The sequence below is a fragment of the Typopeltis vanoorti genome, chromosome 11 (genome assembly GCF_054136105.1).
Source record: "Typopeltis vanoorti isolate ZY-2024b chromosome 11, IOZ_Tvanoo_1.0, whole genome shotgun sequence".
NCBI lineage: Eukaryota > Metazoa > Arthropoda > Arachnida > Uropygi > Thelyphonidae > Typopeltis > Typopeltis vanoorti.
The window spans coordinates 51,352,674-51,366,600 of record NC_143559.1 but is presented as its reverse complement, the minus strand read 5'-3'; the positions used below and the strand labels follow the sequence as shown (position 1 = coordinate 51,366,600).

Below are 13,927 nucleotides of genomic sequence, written 5' to 3'. Positions count from 1 at the left end.
TATAACATCATCTGCATAAAGCAAAGAGCTGACATTAACATCTCCAATTTTGATATCAGGTTTAATACCACTTTCCTTCATAATGTGATCCATATAGATAATGAATAACATAGGGGATAATCTACATCCTTGTCTCACACCAGATTTAACATTAAACCAGCTTCCTGTACTTCCTTCAATTCTAACTACTGACCTACAACTCCAATACAGACTAAGTATTGCTTGGTCCCATTGACACCATATAACTGTAGCGTATAGAATAGCTTCTCTCTTGGCACGTTGTCATATGCCTTTTTGAGATCGACAAAACTTAAATACAGATCTTTGTTATATTCCCATGATTTCTCAACTATTTGTTGTAAATGAAAATCTGATCCAGGCATCCTCTATTTGGCCTGAATCCAGCTTGTTTTTTGCCAAGCTTTTCTTCCACAATCCTTTCTCAAGTATATTGGCATAAATCTTACCAGGAACACTCAGTAGGGAAATACCTCTGTAATTCTCACATTCAGTTTTATTTTCCTTTTTATATATGGGTACTATGAGAGCTCTACTCCAATCATCGGGAATTTGTCCCTCTGTCCAGGCCTTCTGAACTATGCAGTGCAGCTGTCAAACTTTTATACCACTATTCTTCAGCATTTCTGGTCGAATATCATCTACTCCTGCTGCCTTTCCACATTTCATGCCTTTGATGGTTTTTTCTACTTTAAGTATGGATATGTATTCTTGACTGTATACCTGTTGAGTGTTTTTTTACCACTGTACTATCACTGCTTGTTTCATTTAGCAATTATTTGAAGTAATTACTCCATACTTCAAGGATATCTTTTTCTCCCATTTTTATGTCACGATTATCATCTCTAACTCCTTTTACAGCACTCTTTCCTCCATTTCTAAGCTTATTCAACAACCTCCAGAATATTTTGCCACCGCCTTGATATTTATTTTCTATGTTCTTGCCAAAGTCCTCCCATGATTTTTGTTTAACTAGTTTTACAAAGTGTTTAGCTTTCTTACATTTATCTCTATTTTCTAAGAACACAAGCTGTTTATTTGCAAGTAACTTTTGATACGCTTTCTTCTTTTCCTTCACCACCTCTTTAACTTCCTGTGTCCACCATGGAGTTCTGATTTTTCTATCCTTGCAAACAACCTCACCACATGCCTCTCTGGCTGAATCAATCAGGGTTTTCTTCAAGGCTTATCATCATGTCGAACCTTAAACTCTCTTATGCTCCCAGCATGCAGAACACATTCTGGCAATGTGTTTCACTCACCCAATGCTTCCCATAGAAACCAATGCTATTATCCATTTGTTTTTTGATTAATATGTCTAAAAAAGGTAATTTTCTTTTCTTTTCGAGTTCTAAGTTGAACTTTATTTTTTGGTGAAAGTGAAACGAGTTCATGGAAGTTAGGAAATCATATAATTCTGCCTCACTATGTTTCCATATGATAAATATGTCATCGGCATATCTCCACCATAGTGATAATTTTGGATCCTTGTGTGACAAGATATCTTTTTCCAACTTTTCCATAAATAAGTCTGTGCATTGAGGAGATATATTTCTTAACTTTCTTTGATAAAAAATCTCGTTTATAAAACGTATTGACTAATTAGAGTGAAGATACTTTAGGTATACATTTAGATGTTTTCTCTTTCTTTCAGAAAGCTTTCGTGTGCTCCCTTGAGGGCTATCATTCCCTCTCTCTTCCTCTCTTGATCTTGAGACCGAGAGAGAGACAGAGATTGCAAGGCCTGACTGTTGTTTATAGATCTTTCCATTCCACTTGAAAAAATTAGAATTTAAGCAATGCCTTGAGGAAATAGATTGTCTATGAGAGTCACAATTTCATTCACTGGGGCATTCATAAACAAAGACACAACATCTAGGCTAGCAAGAATGTCTGTACTTGATATTGAGACATTTCTTAACTTTTCAATCAAATGTGTATTTTTTGATATATGTGTCTGTATTTCGAATATGTGCTTTCAGAAGATGAGTGAGATATTTGGATAGTAAGTAAGTTGGGGGAGAAGGGGTTATTCCATTTACAATTGGACGAAGAGGTATCCTTGTTTTATACACTTTTGGTGAACATATAAATGTGGAGTTAATGGATCCATATACTTCAGTTTTTTTTTTAAGATCTGTTGGCCATGGATACATGGCCAAAGGTTGTTGATTTCTGTGTGGTTTCTCCAAGTAGGGTCTGAGTCTAATTGACAGTAAGTGGATGTGTCTGAAAGTAAAACCGAGATTTTCAATATATAATATCTGGTATTTAAAATCTGAAAACAAATCCCAACTCAACATCACCAGAGTTAAAGATCGGTACTATCACCGTAAGAAGCCTGAATGGCAAAGAAATGGAGCTAGCTGAGGAATTAGATAAGTACCAGATCGACATAATAGGGGTGACTGAAACAAAAAAGACCAAAACTAGTGAGATCTTTCTGAGCAATAAATACAAAATGTTATATTCAGGCAATGACAATCAAGGAAAAGAAGGAGTAGCCATAGTATTCAACACAAAACACGAGGCTAATCTTCTTGAATGGCAAGCAGTCTCAAGAAGAGTATTGTGGCCAAATATGAGAATGAGGAACTGGACAATGAGACTTATTTGTGCCTATGGTCCCACAGAAGGTTCTACTAAGGTAGAAGTGGAGGAATATTTTGAAGCTTTAGAAAAAGCAACTGACACAATGAAAAAAAAAAGTTTGTCCTTGTTGGGGATCTAAATAGTAGAGTAGGAAATGATTGTCAGACATACAAAAATATTTTGGGAAAATTTGGAGAAAAGAGCAAAGCTAATAATAATGGCAAATATCTGTTGGATTTCTGGTCAGGACATGGACTGGTTATTACTAACACCATGTTCCAACATAAAAATGTGCACAAATTCACATGGAGAGAAGAGACAAGGAATAAGAAAAGTCTCATTGACTATGTTATTGTTGATAGTGTTGTTTTCTCCCTGGTGCAGGACACCAGAGTGTACAGAGGATTTGAAATTGGAAGTGATCACTATTTAGTCTTGAGCAGGATAAAATTGAATTTCATATTGAAAAGAATAACATGTAAGAAAGTTTTAAAGCGAATAAAAGTTGAGCAGCTCTCAGATATGAACTGTAGACTAAAATACACAAAGATTATTGAAGAAAAAATGAAAGAGTTTGAGAACAAGAATCAAATCTTGGAGATTCATTGGCAAACTCTGAAGAAAACATTGATTGATTCTGCCAGAGAGGCATGTGGTGAGGTTGTCTGCAAGGATAAAAAAATCAGAACTCCCTGGTGGACACAGATAGTTAAAGAGGCAGTGAAGGAAAAGAAGAAAGCATATCAAAAGTTCCTGTCAAATAAGTCAGCTTGTGCTCTTAGAGAATATAGAGACAAATGCAAGAATGCTAAACACTGTAAAACTAGCTAAACAAAAGTCATGGGAGGACTTTGGCAAGAATATAGAAAATAAATATCAAGAAGGTGGCAAAATATTCTGAAGGTTGTTGAAGAAGCTTAGGAATGGAGGGAAGAGTGCTGTAAAAGGAGTTAGAGATGATAAAGGTAACATGAAAACAGGAGAAAAAGATATCCTTGAAGTATGGAGTAATTAATTTGAAAAACTGCTAAATGAAACAAGCAGTGATAACAGCACAGTGGTAAAAAACACTGACCAGGCATGCATTCAGGAATACATCCATACTTGAAGTAGAAAAAGCCATCAAAGTCTTGAAATGTGGAAAGGCAGCAGGAGTTAGATGATATTCGACCAGAAATGCTGAAGTATGGTGGTATAAGAGTCTTACAGTGGCTGCACTGCATAGTTCAGACAGCCTGGACAGAGGGACGAATTCCCGATGATTGGAGTAGAGCTCTCTCATAGTACCCATATATAAAAATGGAAATAGAACTGAATGTGAGAATTACAGAGGTATTTTCCTACTGAGTGTTCCTGTTCCTGCACGATCTATGCAAGTATACTTGAGAAACGGTTGAGGAGAATTGTGGAAGAAAAGCTTGGTGAAGAACAAGCTGGATTCAGGCCAAATAGAGGCTGTCAGGATCAGATCTTCACTTTACGACAAATAGTTGAGAAAGCATGGGAATATAACAAAGATCTGTATTGAAGTTTTGTCGATTTGGAAAAGGCATATGACAAGGTGCCAAGAGAGAAGCTATTCAATAAGCTACAGTTATATGGTGTCAATGGGGCATTATATCAAGCAATACTTAGTCTTTATTTGAGTTGTGAGTCAGCAGTTAGAATTGAAGGAAGTACAGGAAGATGGTTTAATGTTAAATCTGGTGTGAGACAAGGTTGTACATTATCCCCTCTGTTATTCATTATCTATATGGATCACATTATGAAGGAATGTGGTATTAAACCTGGTATCAAAATTGGAGATGTTAATGTCAGGTCTTTGCTTTATGTGGATGATGTTATACTTCTAAATAAATCCGCTACAAGTCTGCAAGATTCTCTGACTAAATTGAATAGCTGTTGTAATAGATATGGTATGAAGGTCAGCAATAAAAAGACAAAGATAATGAAAATAGGCAGAATCATTGAAAATGTCAACTGTGTAGTGAATGGAGAACCTGGAACAAGTAAAACATTTCAACTACTTAGGCACGATTTTTACTGAAGATGGTAAATTAAATATAGAAATAGACAACAGAATCAGCAAAGCTGGTATGGTGGGAAGTCAATTGAATAAATTCATATGGAATAAGAGAAAAATTAGTCAGAACACTAATTTGGCTGTATACAAGACAGTGTTCAAACCAGTTTTAACTTATGGATCTGAGAGCTGGGTCAGAAGTAAAACACTTGACCAAAGACTAGAGACCACAGATATGAGAGTCCTGAGAAAGATTACAGGCGTGAACAAATGGCATCAATGGCAATATCATATTAAAAACGAGGATATTAGGAAAGAACTTGACATTGTCAGCATCCAGGAATGTGTTAGGAGAGCTAATCTCAGGTGGTATGGTCACTTAAACAGAATGGGCAAAGCAAGTGTTCTCTGCCAGGTTGGCAGCAGAACGACCCAGAGGAAGACCAAGATGTAGGTGGATTGATACGGTACAAAGTGCCTTAGACGATAGAAATATAAGATCTGATAATGTTGGAGTCTTGACAAGTGACAGACTGATTTGGAGGAAAATTGTAGATAGGAAGTTAGTAATGATGTAATTTTTTTCATGTAGTACTGTCATATCCTATACACTCCTTGAGGGTACATGGCAGGAAATTTATGATGATGATGATGATGATATTTAAAATGACGGTAGAGTTGCCTTTGTCTGTTTTGAGGATAATTATCTCTTCGTTTTTCTTTAAATTAGTTAGTGCCCTCTTTTCCAAAGGGATGATGTTCTTTCTTGGTGTTCGGGAAGATGAGAGAATGATTGCGATCTTTAACCTTATGTCATTTATAAGGTTATATAAGTATATATATGTATACTTTTTGTACTCTACAGAGAGTTACTTAGTAATGATTGCCAGGTTGCAAGCAAAGAAAATTGTGTGGGGTGGGGAAAAATCACATATACAAATAGATATATTATTTATTACAAAGATAATAAGCCGAACGGCTATTTTACCAGTGAATTTGTTAATTGAAAACATGAATGTCGGCATTGAAACTATGGATGTCGATGGGTTTCGACCCAAGTTTCTTACCTGGCTATAAAATAAAACGGGATTTACCATCTCCCTGTCAATTAGATATATTATTTGTTTTTCAATTTTTATAACAAATTAAAAGATACAATGAAGCACTTCTGCAGCTCAGTCAAGAAAGGGGATTCCCTTTGGTTAGAAAGTCCAGTTTGAATGTCACCAATGATGTAAAGAACCTTTTATAATATAACATAATAATAATAAAACATAGGTTTTATTATTATTATTTTCTTGACCTCCATAGAGTCTCAAGTCTCATTGTGGGAAGTTAAGAGTTGTCAATACAAGGTCGATTGTGCCACTCCTTAAACTCATCCATCATTTGCACTTGCACCATCCTCTCAGGCAATGCATTCCATGCTCCTACCACTATCCATGCAAGAAATTTACTTCTTACCTTCTTACTTTCTTTTGCAACTTTCAGGAATGGACACTCTTATCTTTGTTCCATCATATGTAATATCTCCCCAGTGTTAATTCCCTAATAACCATTCAACAGATTAAATGGCTCAGTCATATCCTCATCTTTGTTTTCTCTACACCAAACACTGCAGTCTGCATGCCTTCAGTCTATCCTCATAATCAACATTGTACAGTACTGATATAATTTTTGCTATCTGTCTCTATACCCTCTTCAAGGTTTCTTCATTCTCCTTCAAATCCCAGTGATAAGATCTGAGCACAGAAATCCAGATGGCGTCTGGATTTCTTAAAATATTCCTTTAAAACATGTGGCAAAATTCCATCTAGTCCTTACTGACTTTAGCATACTCAGTATTTGGAATATATCCTCTTCATTCACTTTTAACACTTCACCACTCTGTACTTGCTATACCAGGATGGAACAGTCTAATAAAGTGATCATTAAATAGCTCAACTGTTTGCAGGTAACCTGAGTTCGTTCCTTCTCCATCCAGCAAGGTAATCTGTTCCACTGTCATTTTTCATCTTACTCACCTCATACCAAAAAAACTTGTTGGGATTGTCATATTCTAATTTTTAACTTATTACATCACTTTTCTAGCTTGAGTTTCATATTCCTCATGTAGGTATTCTCTGCCTCTCTCTTTATGTCTTCTGTATCTCTTTATCATCTTCAGTTCTTGTTTAATTTTTCTAGTCATCCATTTGACTCCTAATTGCTTTATCTTCTTCACTCAAAAAATATACAGTTGCTATTGTCAATAGTTTTTTTTTCTTAAGTATTGCACTACTTACCTCTCTTCCTTTAACTTCTTTTATCCATTGTACTGCTGCAAGCTGGTTTCTAAGTGTACGAATATGGATGAAAGAATTTGAAGGAAGAGAGGTCAGTGCATGGGAGATATTTAAGAAAAAAATTGCACAGCAATGATTGTATACCTCAAGTGAAGAAGATAAAGTGATTTGGAGTCAAATGGATGACTAGAAAAATTGAACAGAAATTGCAGCTGATAAAAAGATATGGGGGAAACCTATAGAGGTGAATGGGGAATATAAGAATCATGACAGGAAAGTAACAAGTACAGTAAGAGAGAAAAATGAGAGTACAAGAGGAGACAAGTGCTGCAGTCCCAAGGAGAATCATGAGGAGTTTTTTTAAACAATAAATTACATGATAACTGCAGTAATTAACTTTAATGCAAGTACAGAAGTTAATTTATTGTTTATTGTCATGCCACAGGTACCTTTAAAGATTAAAGGAGTTTTTTTGTTTATAATTCCAAATAAATTCCTTCTACCTTGATACTTCAACATGCTCATTCATCTTCCAAAACAAGTCTACATTGGTCACTCTCACCAACTGGGAACAAATATGACCAGTGTATTGCTATAGTTGAAGTCCCCTATAATGATCACTCACTTTGCACTTACCCAACTAATTTTCCTGAACATTTCCAGCTCATCACCATCTATATTCTCTGGTCTATATCAACAAGCTACTTAAATGTGTTTCTTACTAATGGCTTTGAAAATATATGGTGTGAGTACTGTACACCCACAGATATGAGACAGTTTGAACACTTCTGCACATGTCAGAAGAAGGAGAATCGATTCCAATATTAGGGTAATCAATGTGTTTCATGGGATGAGTGTTTATTGTTACACATCAAAAAATTAGCTTTTCTTTTATGAAAATTCTAGTTCTTAGAATTCAAGCAGTTGGAATTCTAAGAATTCCAACTGCTGTACAAGCAAAATAGTTTGGTAACTATTTTGCTTGAACAGCAGTTGGAAAATTTACGTATAAAGCATGTGATTTTGCTTGTTGGTGGCCAATTCATACGTCCTTTATTTCTTTCTCCCCTTCAGCATGAATTGACTATCCTTGGCACATTACCATTCTGTGATTTTCCACCTTGAGAAGGCACAATTCATCTCTTATCATAAGTAACACACCATCACCACATTTACTTTCCTTATCCTGCCAAAATATGCTATATCCTTCAATTTCTATCCTTGTTAGAACCATCCTCAGTTAACCAAGTTTTACTGATACCAACAATCTTTGGAGAGCATGAGTCCATCAACAACAAAAATTAATAAGGTTGCTAATTAGTTATTTTCTTAATCCAAAATAAACCATAAACTTAATGAAGTATAGAAACAGATATTCATGAAAAAGTGCTTCTCATGTCATATAATTGGCATTATTCATTTTCACAACCTGGGGTAGGATATACCGTAGTCATAACCCAAAATGGATTATGTTGTGTTTGGCTTATGTGAATGCTGTAGACACTTTATCATTTACAACATTCAGTTTTGTACTGTTTCAAATTCTTTTTTGTTATTAAATGTATTCTCTGGTTAAACTAAAACCGAGAACTTAATAAATTTTAGTCGTGATCCTAAACACTAAATTTCATTAAACTCCATTCTGGCAGAGAAGTTGTTTTGTATCATTTCAGAAATATTTCCTGAAAATTTCAGAAAATGCTCCAGTCTAAAATTGGTTGGCTTAATAAAGTAAATATTTTAAATACCAAATCTCAAATGCCATCTGGTTCTTGCAGTTATATTGACACATTGGAAAATCATATCTAATAGGCATTTATGCATTCTGTAAAACATATCTAAAAACATTATATTTTATATAATAATAATGAATATATGTATGAAACATTCTTTGTGTTCTGTGGCTTGTAGCGGAATTTGGAGACCATGATCCTGAACGGCATACTGCAGAATACCTGAACAACTTTGTACTTCTCCCAAAGGTAAGGGTTTCTTTTTATGTCTGAAAATTTGATTATGTTAGATTTGAAATAACTGTAGCAGTAGTACAAGTTGAGGAAAATTTTAGATTTCTGTAGTTTTAAAGAATTCTGGTATAATGTTCAAATCAGAACTTAATTAAAAAAATAAAATAAACCTTTATTAAACCTGAACAAATGCTGGCCTACTTTCATATACCAATTAGGTACACTTCATTAGGAGTGTGCTTATTTTTTAAGAGTAAATAGCTAGACATTGCAATGCACAATGAACTTTTTTTTTTTAAGTTGCAGGTCTGCTTACCTTTTAAAGTGTATATCCTACCTACAAAACACTACATTTATTTATTTATTTTTATTTTATTTAAATGGAAAATTCGCTAAAAAGCACCCAAAAAATAAACTACTTAGAACCCCAAGTGAGGAACAAAATGTGATTAACTTGGATTTCACCATCACTGAACTCAATGCTGCCATAAACCTATTAAAACAACATTTGCCTCAGAACCCTAAGGATACCACCTATCTGGAGGCATGCCAAAGTGGTGGCCTTTCTGAAACCAGGGAAAACTCCAACAGAAGCAAAAAATTACAGCCCTATATCACTACTTAGTAAACTCTATGAACAATTAATTTTGAATAGGCTACAACCGCTAATTACAACCCCATCTTATTGCTGAGCAGGCTGGTTTTAGACCAGGCAAATCCTGCACATCATAAATTCTCAACCTCACTCAATATATTGAAAATGGTTATGAGCAAAAACTAGTCACAGGAGAAGGCTTTGTAGACCTAACTGCAGCATATGATACCATAAACCATCTCACACTCAGAAATAAAATATACAGAATAACTAGAGACTATCGCCTTGTCCTCCTGATCCAATCACTCTTGGAAAACAGGTGCTTTTACGTGGACCTGGGGGGTAGGAAGAGCCGCTGGCACCTCCAAAAAAATGGCCTCCCCCAGGGAAGTGTGTTATCATCACCATTACTTTTCAACATCTACGTCAATGATCTCCCCATCTTTCCAGGAACTAGAAATTTTATCTATGCTTGATGACCTTGCCATAGCTACTCAATCAAAAAATTTCAAGTCCATTGAAACTACTTTATCACTTGCCTAACCACATATAGCAGCAATCAACTAAAACCATAAACCCCTTGAAAACCCAGACTGGCTTTTTCTGCCTTAACAATAAGGAAGCCAACAGGAAGCTACAGATTTCTTAGAAAGGTTCTGATGTAGAACATTCCTGGAACCCAATCTACCCTGGTGTGACTCTTGATTGCACCCTCTCATATAAAACACACATAGAAAAAACAAAGGCAAAAGTGAATGCAAGAAACAATATACTAAGAAAGCTTACCTCCTCCAAATGAGGTGCAGACCCTAGCACACTGAGATCTTCTGGTTAATATGCCTGTCCAGTATAGTCCAGATCTTTCCATGCCGAAAAACTTGACTCAGTATTGAATGAAAGCTGCCACTTAATTACAGGATGCCTGAAACCAACACCACTAAAAGACCTGTATACTTTGGCTGGATATTGCACCCCCTTCAATTCGAAGATCTGCATTCTCGCTGACAAAAGAAGCAGACAAATGAATGATGAATGCCACCCACTATTCAGCCAGACTGCAGTGTCCCAAAGACTAAGATCCCGACATAGCTTCCTGGAAACTGTTGAACCATCTAAAAACCTCCCAGAGACAAGACTTCAACAATGGTTTGCACTATATCCTGAAAATAATACTGGCATTCCAACAGCTGAACATCTTCCACGTGGTACCCATTTGGATTGGAATACTTGGAAAAGCCTCAACAGACTTCGCAGGATGCTGCAATGGGGCTACCTCACTGGCCTAGGTAACTGTGAGTGTGGGACAACCCAGTCCATGGAACACCTTCTTTCTTGTCCCTTTCTTCCATCACCTTGCACAGAAGAGGACCTTATATCCTGCACAGAAAGATCAGTTGATTGTGCAAGATACTGGAGGAACATCTGACCATATTTATTGTATATAAGTTATGTATAGTTTCCTTTTTTTCATATTTAATTATTATTCCCTGTATAATTCACCTATGAAATTTAACCTGATCTCATTTGTAATGTATCCTAATTTGTTGTAAATAATGTACCACTTACTTACTACTGTACCACTTGTGTTTGGATAATAAATAAATAAAATTTTATTTTTCTAATTTTGCACTGGGTGCATAAGGGTCAAAGTTGGATGACTTGGAAGAAACCTCTACATCATCTTTTATCTAATGTGGAGATTCACATTTGGAAAATTTGAGAAGCAGATATCTATCTGGATACTGAATAAACTAGGATTGGCTGGCAATTTGGTATTTAGCCTACCAAATTGTATTTTTCTTCTTCTTCCTAACATTTATTTTAGGCCAGGTGGCCTGTTCTGGTCTCATGCCATCTCTTTCTTGGTCTTCCTATTCTTTTTTTCCCCCCACTTATTTTATATTTGTATACTGTTTTTGGTAGTCTGCTGTTGTCCATTCAATTTAAATATTCTATCCATTTTTGTTTATACTGTGTCTATATGTAGTAATTCAAGGATTGAAAATTTCTTCATTTGTTTTATGGTCCCACTTGATATATCAAGCTGTTTTTCTGAGAAATTTGAGTTCTGCTGTTTGAATTTGTTTTTCATCTTTCCTTTTTATGGTCCATGTTTCACTTCCGTATAGTAGAGATGGTTTTGACAAGACATTATATAGTCTGATTCTAGTGTGTTTTTGTACTAGGGAGGGCTTAAATATACCATATTTTTTGGACGATGACGCACCCCAATTTATGAGAATTTTTAGAAAAAATATATTATCATATAAAAATATTCACAAACGTTAAATTTCATTTATTATTACTATAACTTGTACCAGCAGCATTCAGTTCATCTTAATTTGTCTCGTTATTGTCACTTTTTGTATTGTTGTCTGAACTATTGTTATCACTCTCTTCAAAACTTAAGTCATCTTCAGTACCATCCATCGCATTACTTATGCCGCATTTTTTAAAAGACTTAATAATTGTCTCGTCTGTTCAGTTTTCATATGTAAATCAGGGATTCCCACATATGCAGCGAGACACGTATTTGGTTCGCATTGAAAACATGGGAATTCAAGACTTAACCGGTATCGCCTACCTTCGGACATAAGATACATCCCAATTCTAAGTCGATTTCTCTATGTAAAAAGGTGTGTCTTGGGGTCCAAAAAATACAGTATTATTATGCCATTTTCGTTTGATATTTTAATCTTTTTCTTCTTCATATGATAAATCACATCCCAAACATTTGAAAGTATTTACTTGTTCTAATATTTTATTATCTATCACTATTTTACTTCTTATTGGGTTTTCTCCTTTGAATGCCATTATTTTTGTTTTTTCTTTAGATATTGTCATATTATACTGTTTTGAGATATCATTTAATGATCTTTGTAAATCATCTTCTGGTAGCTAATACTATTTAATCATCTGCAAATGGTATCTGTCTTCAATTTTAGGGTTATTTGTATACCAAATGGATTATACTGTTTCCAGATTATAATTTTATAATTATATATGTACATGTTATAATTATATATTGAAAAGCAGAGGTGAGAGGGTACATCCTTGTAATACTTCTCTCGATATATCTTTCCATTCTGAGATGTATTCTAATTTAACTGCTATTTTATTTCTTGTATATATTTCTTGAATGGATTGTAAAAGTTGGTTTCGTGTATTTAAATCGGTTAATATTTTAAACACTTTTTGTCTACTAATTTTGTCAAAGACTTTTTCATAATCAATAAAGGCCACGTGTGTTTCTTTTTGAAATTCTCTTCTCTTTTCTATTAATAATTTTAGAGTAAAAATCAGATCTGTGCAGGATCGGCCTTTTCAGAAACCATTTGGTTCGGCTAGTATTTTGTCCTCTACAATTCTGTTTAGCTTCTCTTTTAATATTCTTGCATATATTTTATATCCTGTGTTTATCAGACTAATTCCCCTATAATTATTGCAATCGTATTTATTTCCTTTTTTATAGATTGGGATCACCAACGCTTTTTTTCCCCAAGAGTTAGGAGTTTTTCTTGACATCCAAACCATATTAAAAAATTGCAGAAGTCTTTCATTAAATTTTTCACCTGCATTTTTGTATAGTTCTATATTTATATTGTCTTCTGATGTTTTCCTATTTTTCATCTTCTTTATTGTATTTTTCAGTTCTAACATTGTAATATTTTCTGTTAGATCATTCATTGTTTTATAAAATTTTATTTCATTGTTCTCATCTGTCCAGAGATTTTGGAAATAGGTCACCCATTTTTCTAAATCTATTGTTTGTATTTTTATCTTTTCTTTTATTTCTTTATAGATTTTAGGTTGTGGCTTAAAAATATCCTTTTCTGGTTCTGTTACAAAATTGTTCCATCTCTGTATGTGTGTTTTCCTTAATTCTCATTTTGCAATTGTACTGTTAAACCAAAATCCAGAATGATGGTATACAGCAGGGGTCGCCAAAGTTATTTGCCCGTTGACCCCTTCAAGAGTTTCTTGACTTGTTATCGACCCCCTATATTTTACTATTATGTAATTATAATAGGACAAGCAAAAAAAGATGCTTATGTGAGTTTTTAGATTGTTTATTTTATAGTTACAGCATTTTATTGTATGTATAATGTATATATTATTATATTACTAGTACTACTGCTATTACTATCACTAGTAATATCACTGGTATTACTACCAGCACTGCTCAACTCTTCAACACAGAGAAGTTTAGTTCATGAATGAATAACGATTGAATTATAATATGTATGTTGATGAATTTTAGAACATTAACGCTCACTTGTATGTCTTTGTGCAAAAATGAGACTGGGATCGAATACTTGTAAATAAGATCAAATATCAGTAAATAAGAACCATGCACGTGTTGCAATCTCGCTCCCACTGCACCGGCCGGCAGGAACCACCAACATCCGTTTATTGGTAAATACGTAATTTTGGCCTACTTGATTGG

At 34.6% G+C, this 13,927-nt stretch overlaps 1 protein-coding gene across 1 annotated transcript in view; it reads left to right on the top strand.

Annotated features, from left to right (window-relative positions):
* The window catches only part of Pez (protein tyrosine phosphatase non-receptor pez), a 350,703-nt gene that overhangs the window by 62,218 nt on the left and 274,558 nt on the right, over positions 1–13,927 (top strand). The window contains exon 5 of the mRNA XM_090400358.1: positions 8,830–8,900. Coding sequence (XP_090256484.1) covers positions 8,830–8,900 — 71 coding nt within the window. The remainder of the gene's footprint in view (positions 1–8,829; positions 8,901–13,927) is intronic.